Here is an 8,228-nt window from a genome sequence, read left to right on the forward strand (position 1 = left end):
CGCTCTCCCTCAAACAAAATCAATAATAAAATATTCTGTGCTTTAAAGTTGAAATAAGAGGAGCCAGCCCCTCAGTGGTCTGCAAAATAAAGAACACTGATTTTCTCTTAGCTTTTGAGGCCAGCAGAAAGGAAGCCAGAATGTGTAGGCAAGAGTTTGAACAGGTGAAAAAAAGGAGATATGACCTTTTCAGCCGGTGTTTTGAGCACGTCTCGATCTCAATTGATCAAATCTACAAGAAGCTCTGCAGAAACGTCAGTGCCCAAGTATGTATTTTTCACCCCCAAATGTTACTGGGAACTTTGTGTTGGTGGTGGTTGTTTTCTGGTGGGAAATAAATGTGTCACATTATCTGAGTGACCCACTTCTGGAGCAAAGTCAGTTCCAGAAGATTGGTTCCCATCGTAACTGGGTGTGTTCTAGATCCCACTCACTCTACCACTGGCCAGCCTGGATAAGGCAGAACCTCTCTGGGCCTGTCTCTTCATCTGAAAAATGAAGGGGTTGGTCACTTAGTTTCCAGATTCTCTTCAGTTCTGGAGTTCTGCTCTCTGGTGCTAATTTGATTTTATGGAACAGTCAGTGGTCTCTGTAGTGAAGGTACCTGTAATGTCGAGGGTCTTGGGAAATGGCTGATCTGGGGTCAGGAGAAGGAAAGAACCAAAGGCAGGATTGTGTCGATAGTCTCTTTGCTAGAACCCTTGCCCGACCCACAGTCAGTCCCCATGGCAGATCCTGTGGCGCTGAATGTGGACTCAAGATGTCGATCAGGTCTTCCACATCTGCTTTTACCTTTCTCGTGGTGGTCTTTTATGACTGAAAGTTGATCCTGGATCAGATATTGAGAATTTTAGCCAAAAATTGTTATTTTCAGTAAAGTAAGACTGAAATAAGCCCAGTAACTCCTTAAAGGCAGGATTCATCTCTGTAGCCACAGTACCTGGCCCACAGCAGGTATTCAGTAAGTGGCTGGTGAATGGGCCACCGAGTGGGCTAACTGAAGACTGTTTTTGTCAGACGGTGGTGCGTGCTGCTGAGGTCTGCCTGGCAGGCCTGTGGGGAGGCCTGATCCTTTGTGTGCGTTAGAGTGTTTTCACTCTACTCCCCACCCAGACAGCCCTGTTTCCTGTGACTACACTGTAGAGCCAGCTGCAGGCATTCGTATTTTGCCATCACAATGGAGGAAAACCGAACCAATAGACTATTTTGCAGTTAAGCTCTATTGCAGTTTCCAAAGTTGAAATTTACTAATTGCTTTCCTGATTTTGTTAAGTAAATAACCTGTGTTTCAGGCATTTCTTAGCCCAGAGAACCCAGAAGAGCCTTACCTAGAGGGAATTAGCTATAACTGCGTGGCTCCAGGCAAACGGTTCATGCCAATGGACAATCTGTCAGGGGGAGAAAAGTGTGTGGCCGCGTTAGCCCTCCTGTTCGCCGTGCACAGGTAAAGGCCACAGCAAGCTATCTGATTTTGCATCGGGGCTGAAACCAAACGGACCCTCCTACAGAAGACCTGTTTTAGCATATGTGATACAAAACTGTTTTCTTTAGCCAGACAATATTCAGGTTCTATTTTAGGCCTATAATAATTTAGACTGCAAATCTAACACACAATTCCATCTTTGACAGATTTTCATTAATTTTCTGTAATCATCAGTAGCTACTAATATTCCAGCTTTACCGAAAAGAAAGAAGAAAAAGAAATACTGGAATGGCCACATAGGACATCAGGATTGCCAACAGTTAACAACAAACCCAAACAGAACAAAAACTCCTGACCTGTGTATTATTTTCCTAGTGCCTGTTCACAGACCTGTGTTTATGTAAAGAATGTTAAGTATTTCTTCTGAAAAAAATGTTTAACTTCATTTCCACTAGTAGTGGTGGCAGTTGAAGTAAATCAAGAAAACATTAGCTAAAATTAGGGCAACTGACTTTCAACATGCAAATCCTTAGATGAAGATCTAGGTGCACATGATGCTGCCTCTCTGCTTTCCTGACCAGGAAGATCAGCCTAAGTTCTCCAGCTGCTTTTTACTGCTCCCAAGGATAAAGAAGAGGCCATTACAGGAGAGGAACAGGAAGTAGCATTAATGCCAGGAGACTCTGGGGAGAGCAGGCCGCAGGAATCGAAGCACGAGCCTGTGCTGAGCAAGTTTCAGCAGAACAGGACTAGTACCAGGTGTCACTGCCATCCATTTATTCAGCAGATATTTCATATCTACTGTGTGTCGGGTGCTGGTGTAGGCTTTGGAGATACAGCAGTGAACAAAACAAAATCTTTGCCTCAGAGACTTCATTTTTGTTGGGGAAGACAAATGAGAAGGTATATTGGTAAACTAATTCTCTAACATAGAGACTATCAGGAAATGACAGATGCTACAGAGAAAAAAAGTAGGGAATGGAGATCATAAGTAGCAGTAGCAGAGTAGGGTTTGCAATATTAAAATAGACTCACCTGGGAAGGCCTACTTGAGAAGGCAGCATCTGAGCAAAGATTTGAAGGAATGGAGTAAGTCTTGCAGATAGCTAAGAGAAGAATGTTCTAGACATGGAGAACAGCAAGTGCAAAGGTCCTGAGGCCAGAGAGAGCCTGGCATCTGTAGCGAATAGACTGTATACAACAGTGGCAGGCACAGGGCTGGGAAACTATTGTAGCAATCAAGGTGGAAGATGAGGGTGGGCTGGACCAGGGTGAGAGCAGAGGCTGAGCAGACAAGGTGTGGGGTGTGAAGGAGGCAGCAGGATGACCCCGAATCAACTAGAGTGGGAAGACCCCTGGAGGGAGTAGTTCTGGGGGGCAAGGTGAGGAGCAGGACCTTGGATGACCTTGAGCTGTTTACCAGACACCCACATGGAGCTGTCGAGTCAGCTGCTGGACAAGGGAGGCAAGTGTGGGAGCCGTGAAGACACGGATGGTATTGAAACCCTGAGAGGAGATGAAATCACCAGGGGAGCTAATTAGTGTGTAAGCACTGCACCCCAAGGGCACTGCACTGAGAGGAGTTGGTGGAAGAGATGGAAGGAGCGGTGGGTCAGGTGAGGGGAGCAGACGGTCACCCTTGATGTCAGAGCCACAGGCCGGGGGCAGCCCCAGATGCCACCTGCAGTGGTCACGGGGGACACGGATTGAGCATTGCACATTGGATTTAGCATCATAGGGGTCATTGGTGACTGAGGCTAAAGCATTCAAAATGATGTATCTTATTTACTCCGAATACTGTTAATCCTCTTAACAGAAAGCTGTAACTTACTGGAGTGTAACTTTTTTTCTAGTTTTCGGCCCGCTCCGTTCTTTGTGTTAGATGAAGTGGATGCAGCTCTGGACAACACGAACATTGGCAAGGTCAGTTTCTTTCTGCTTTTAATTTCCAGTAGATCGCTTACAACTCGAGGATCACGTTCTGGTCAGAAAGACAGTTTACCCTGAACACACACAGTTTGTTGGATAATTGCTGATTAAAAGTCAAATCTAGGTTAAATATCTGAAAATTTGGGGCAGTTTTCATTTGAGGTTTAGGGGACCCTCAATGAATTCCTAGGGAGTCAGAATAGGAGTCAGGTGAGGATTGTTTTACTGAATCCACAGCATTGCTAGTGGGTAACTTGTCCCCAGATCTAGATTTTGGGACCCAGAGGGTCACCAAGAGGCCTGGTGGCAAATGGGACCAAATCAGTTGTTTAATAAAGTCCAAAAATAACACTTCTAAATAAAATTCCAAAGGAATTAAAGTTCAAACTTCTGCCCTCCCCCTTGCATTTATTAAAATTTACCCGATTGTTGCACTTCATGATCGTATTTTCTCAGTATTTGAGACGAGGGAACTAAGGAAACAGTTTAACTCTTGGGAGTTCAAGTTAAGGTCAGCCTTCAAGATGAGAGCATAGATCTAAAAAGCCTCCTGAAAGAGAAGGACACTGAAGCCACATACCGCCACTGTGACTTTCTGACATGAGAACAGAGTCGGCCATGGAAGCCTGACCAAAGGCCGCGGAGTCCCATCGCTGGCAGTACCTGGCCCACGGCTGCCGAGGGATGGGACAGCTCCGGCCCACGGACTCTGGTGTCATGGTCCTACTGCCAGAGCCGTCGTTTTGGAGATGGGTGAATCAGACTCCTAGTTCCGATTCCAGGCACAGTGGAAGCTGGCATCCTGCTATACACTTAAGTCTCGTGAGCTTGGCTAAGGAGTCCTTCTCGGAGCGGTGTCTTCAGTTCTCAGTGCCACTCTGGCAGGCTGAGGCCCCGAAGCTGGTCCGCCTGCTTTCTCAGTCTGCTGAGTCTGCCGGGAGGGGCCGGAGCTGCGGCTGAGGGGCCTATCTTCTCCCAGCGCTCCCCGAGCTGTCCTCCCCCGACCCTTCCTGCGCGGGGCACCGAGTGCCTAAGGACAGCCTGTCAGCTCCACAGTCACAAAATGTAGAAAGCTGATCCTCAGTCCCTTGAACCTTGTGGAGGACAGCAAGAGCCCCCTTCTGGGACCTGCCAGGTTTCAGAGTAACCAGGGAAGGAAGACATGGGAGCAACAGAAAATCTGTTCATCTCTTGAATGCCAGCTGGTGTGCACTGGCTAAGGGGACTCAATGGCCTGACTCATTTGGGAGAAATCTCCCCTGAAGAGGTGACTTTAGGTACTCTGTACCCATGTTTTGTATGTTGGGGTTGGGGCTCTATTTTTGTGGACTGCCTTTTTTAAGTTATCTGTGTCTTCTAGCAAAATTTAGATGTTTGTATTACCACCATCTCCAGGGACTCTTAAGACTCTTCTGTTGGCACCCCTCCTATGTATGAAAACCCTTTTAACTTCCAGTCTTCCCTTGAGATTTACCCTCCTGGCCACTCCACTGCCCTACTGAGCATGAGCGAATGGAGGAGGACCAAACCCAAAGTAGTTCCCACTCCGTCCCGTGCTCAGGGTGCCCCGTTTACCACAGGTAACGCTCCAAGCCAAATGCGTCCCTTCTGCCTCACCTTCCGCTCATGTCAGCATCCCAGGACTTCACAGTCCCGCATCCTCGTGGCCACCATGGCCTCGAGCGCCAGATGGAGTTCCTTCTGCCTGTGGATCCAACCCTCTTGGCCAAGGGCACTTTCCCCTCTTCATCACTCACCTGAGCTAGTGACTCGCTCCCCACCCAGGGCTGCCGTACCTGCTTCCAGAGCTGCGTCCTTACCGCCCTGGTGCAGTCGGGACCGAAGCAGATGGAGAAGAGCCCTTCTGGCCCCTCACCCCAGCTGGGAGTTGGCAGACGGTTTGTGAAACTGTGGCCGAGTTCTTCCCTATCTTTCTCCGGGTTCTGAGCAGAGTTTGTTCAACAAGACTCGTTTCTCTCCAGAGTCCATTTTGTTCTTACATTCTCATGCCTGGGATCTGAGCTTCCTGAAGGAGCCACTGAGTTCAACTCCAACCAAATAATTAGATTATGGTTATGAATACATATATAATTGTCATTTTTCCCACTTCTGGCTTTGCGTTAGCAAAACAGGAAATTGGAAGTTTAAATACCAGTCTGTCCTTTCCCACATAGTGTCTGAGTGGCAGTTTTTATCTTGTTATGAAAGCTGATTGCATTTTCACCTGACGGTATCTTAAGTTAGACCTCTGTTCTTAAAAATAGTCTTAAAAGTTTTAGATGCTAGATTTAATTAGATTTACAACTTTTTTACTAACCTCTTATTTTAGAATCTGAGTTATTTCCATTTCTGCAGTTATAGTGGATTTACTGAGTTACCAGAAAGGAAGGTAAGTGCCTTGTCACCTCCCACGGGCAAAGCTGGAGACAGGCCCAGTCACCGTCCAGGGGCCCAGCAACGAGGCCTTTCCCTGCTGGTGAAATGTGGGCTTTTCGTTCCCCCCAGGTCTCAAGTTACATCAAACAGCAGACGCAGGAGCAGTTTCAGATGATAATCATTTCCCTAAAAGAGGAGTTATATTCCAAAGCCGATGCGCTGATAGGCGTCTATCCAGAGGTAAAGATCAGCAACAGGGAGAGGAGAAGTGTCCCTGAGTTCTTTCCTGACACCTCATCACGAGTACCGGTGGAGTCTGGAGATACGCTTTGATTTCTGGAGTTGATAAATATAGGCCTAAATGATTTTTTAAACCAAATGAGATTTTAAAAACTCGTATTTTTCTATGGCAGTACACAGAAATTTTAAAGATAGGCTTTAAGTGAAAAAAGCAAATCAAAACTTGCAGAACAGTTAAAGGTACAAGCTAACGTACACAGCAAACTATTACTATCCTATTTCCTATTTTTCTAATGTTTGAATGTTTTAGGCAAAATAAATGCATTGTGGGTAGCACTAAAGGACCAGAGGAAAAAACAAGTTGATCAGACATTCCAGGTTGTATACCCACCTTTCTTAAGCTGTTCAAAATACTGACCTGAGCTAATGGAGTAGAGCAGCTAATTCAGATCATTCAGTTTGGGGACAGTTAGGCTTTACTTCCCGAGTTTTCATTTAAACGAAGATAAAAATTAACTTCCCTTCCTGTGCCCCCAAGATGTGAGGGGACCCCTGGAAATTCTCATTCCAGCGTAGGGGAGCCAAAAAGATCTTCCTCCTCTAGCCATCTTAGGTTCTCTGTAAATCAGACTGGCAAAGGCAGCTCAACGAGAAAAACCGCTTGTACCGCGCGCACCGCACATGCGCACGGCGGACGCACCTGGTGAAGCGTAATCCCAGGGCTGGCTGGCTGGGACTTGGGTTTCTACCCCGTTCCAGGATAAACCAAGGGGAAGGGGCTTGGGGCTTCCAGGTCAGGGAGGCAGGTGAGGGGAAGGTGAGGAGTGGGGCGAGCGCGGAGCGAGCGTCCTCCTGCAGCAGCGCGTGACCTTTGCCCGTGGGACGCTCGTGCCCACTGTCAGCAGCCCCTGGCGCGGGCATCTGGGCTGGCGTGCGCGCGCACCTTCAACAGAGAACGCACCAGCAGGAAGCGGACCTAACCGGAGACCCGTGACTATAAGGAGGCCCCTTTTTAAGTGCGAATCCAGGTTCCCTAGTGGCCCTTCCTTGACGTTTGATGACACTTCGTCCCTAAGCAGAGAGCTGACTCTCTGCTGTCCTCTCTCATTTCAGCACGACGACTGCATGTTCAGCAGAGTTCTGACCCTGGATCTTTCTCAGTATCCAGACACCGAAGACCAAGAAGGCAGCAAAAGAAACCGAGAGTTGCCTTAGGACCGCGAGTGACCCCGAGCCAACAGGACAGTCGGGCAGGTCAGGGTCACCAATGCTTAGTCCTTGCTCCTCAACAACAAAGCGCGGGAGCAGTCGAGCGGCCTGTGCCACCGTGACCTACCAGACGCTGGAGCTCGCTTCCGTCCAAGTTCAGGCCCCTTAGCGTTGCATGGGTTAAAAAAAAAGGTGCAATTTTGTACCATAGTTTCAACTGCCATTTTGAAAGCCAGTCAGAAGAATGTTGAATTCTGCATTATTTTCACTCAGGTCTTGCCTTGTACGTTTAAGTAATCTTTAAGAGAAACTCTTGGTTCTCAAATGTACTAGTTATAGGGCATACAGCCTGGATTTTATAGTTATTTCAGAGAATGTTATCAATATTGAAAATATCAATAAAGAATATTCTAATTTCAAATGTCTCCAAACTACAATTATAGAAACAACAAAAAAGTATTTTAAGGTGAAACTGAATTATGTCCACCTCAGTGAAATCCAAATTTCTCTAAGTATAATTTCTGTTAACAAAATACTGAAGAACACAGGCTTTCCCAAATAACTGACTTCCCTACTTACACACATTGTTATGGGGAGGAAAGGAAGTTGCCATATTTGCAATAATACTTCATTTCCATTTCAAGATGGACTAAAATTTCGTACCTAGCAGAGTAGCTCCCTCACTGTGATCTACTGAAAGTCACCCCTCCACACAAGGGTTTGTAAACACATAAACATAAAAATAAAGCAACACAACATGAAATAAAACAGAATTCTGAGGTGCTGGTGGTCTTCACTGAAGACTGGGCCCACCCGCGGACGGGGTGTGTGTGTGGGGGGGGGGGGCCTGAAGAAAGAACCATCACTTGTGAGCGCCGCTCACCACTCACCGCTTCACGCAGACTCAGGGCACCCCGTGCCCAGCAAGTAGACCACAGCCACGCAGACGCTTCCTGCCCTCACCCCGCCAAGCTCTGGCAGCTGCACATGGCAAGCAGAAGCCACCCGATCTGTCCTCTGCTCCTTTTTTTAAGAAACCATCGGCAATACC

The 8,228-nt window shown here is 47.2% G+C and overlaps 1 protein-coding gene and 1 long non-coding RNA gene across 10 annotated transcripts in view; one reads left to right on the plus strand and one right to left on the minus strand.

The window, feature by feature from the left end:
• Window positions 1-7,654, plus strand: part of SMC1B (structural maintenance of chromosomes 1B) — a 70,111-nt gene extending 62,457 nt beyond the window's left edge. Inside the window, exons 21-25 of one of the 9 annotated variants that reach the window (XM_027594802.2) lie at window positions 112-266; window positions 1,293-1,444; window positions 3,277-3,346; window positions 5,858-5,968; window positions 7,082-7,654. In XM_027594802.2, the coding sequence (XP_027450603.1) occupies window positions 112-266; window positions 1,293-1,444; window positions 3,277-3,346; window positions 5,858-5,968; window positions 7,082-7,183 (590 nt within the window). In that variant the 3' untranslated portion in view covers window positions 7,184-7,654. Of the gene's footprint in view, window positions 1-111; window positions 267-1,292; window positions 1,445-3,276; window positions 3,347-5,857; window positions 5,969-7,081 lie in introns of those variants that run through there. The other 8 variants (XM_027594803.2, XM_027594804.2, XR_003520024.2 and 5 more) reach the window with 8 other exon arrangements.
• On the minus strand, window positions 278-6,979 carry LOC113922653. Its single transcript, XR_003520025.2, has 4 exons — window positions 6,387-6,979; window positions 3,255-3,404; window positions 1,329-1,388; window positions 278-829 (listed from the first exon to the last, which is right to left on the minus strand). It is a non-coding gene; the product is annotated as an uncharacterized LOC113922653 (long non-coding RNA).
• Window positions 7,655-8,228: the final 574 nt, after the last annotated feature.

The sequence above is a fragment of the Zalophus californianus genome, chromosome 9 (assembly GCF_009762305.2).
Source record: "Zalophus californianus isolate mZalCal1 chromosome 9, mZalCal1.pri.v2, whole genome shotgun sequence".
Classification (NCBI taxonomy): domain Eukaryota; kingdom Metazoa; phylum Chordata; class Mammalia; order Carnivora; family Otariidae; genus Zalophus; species Zalophus californianus.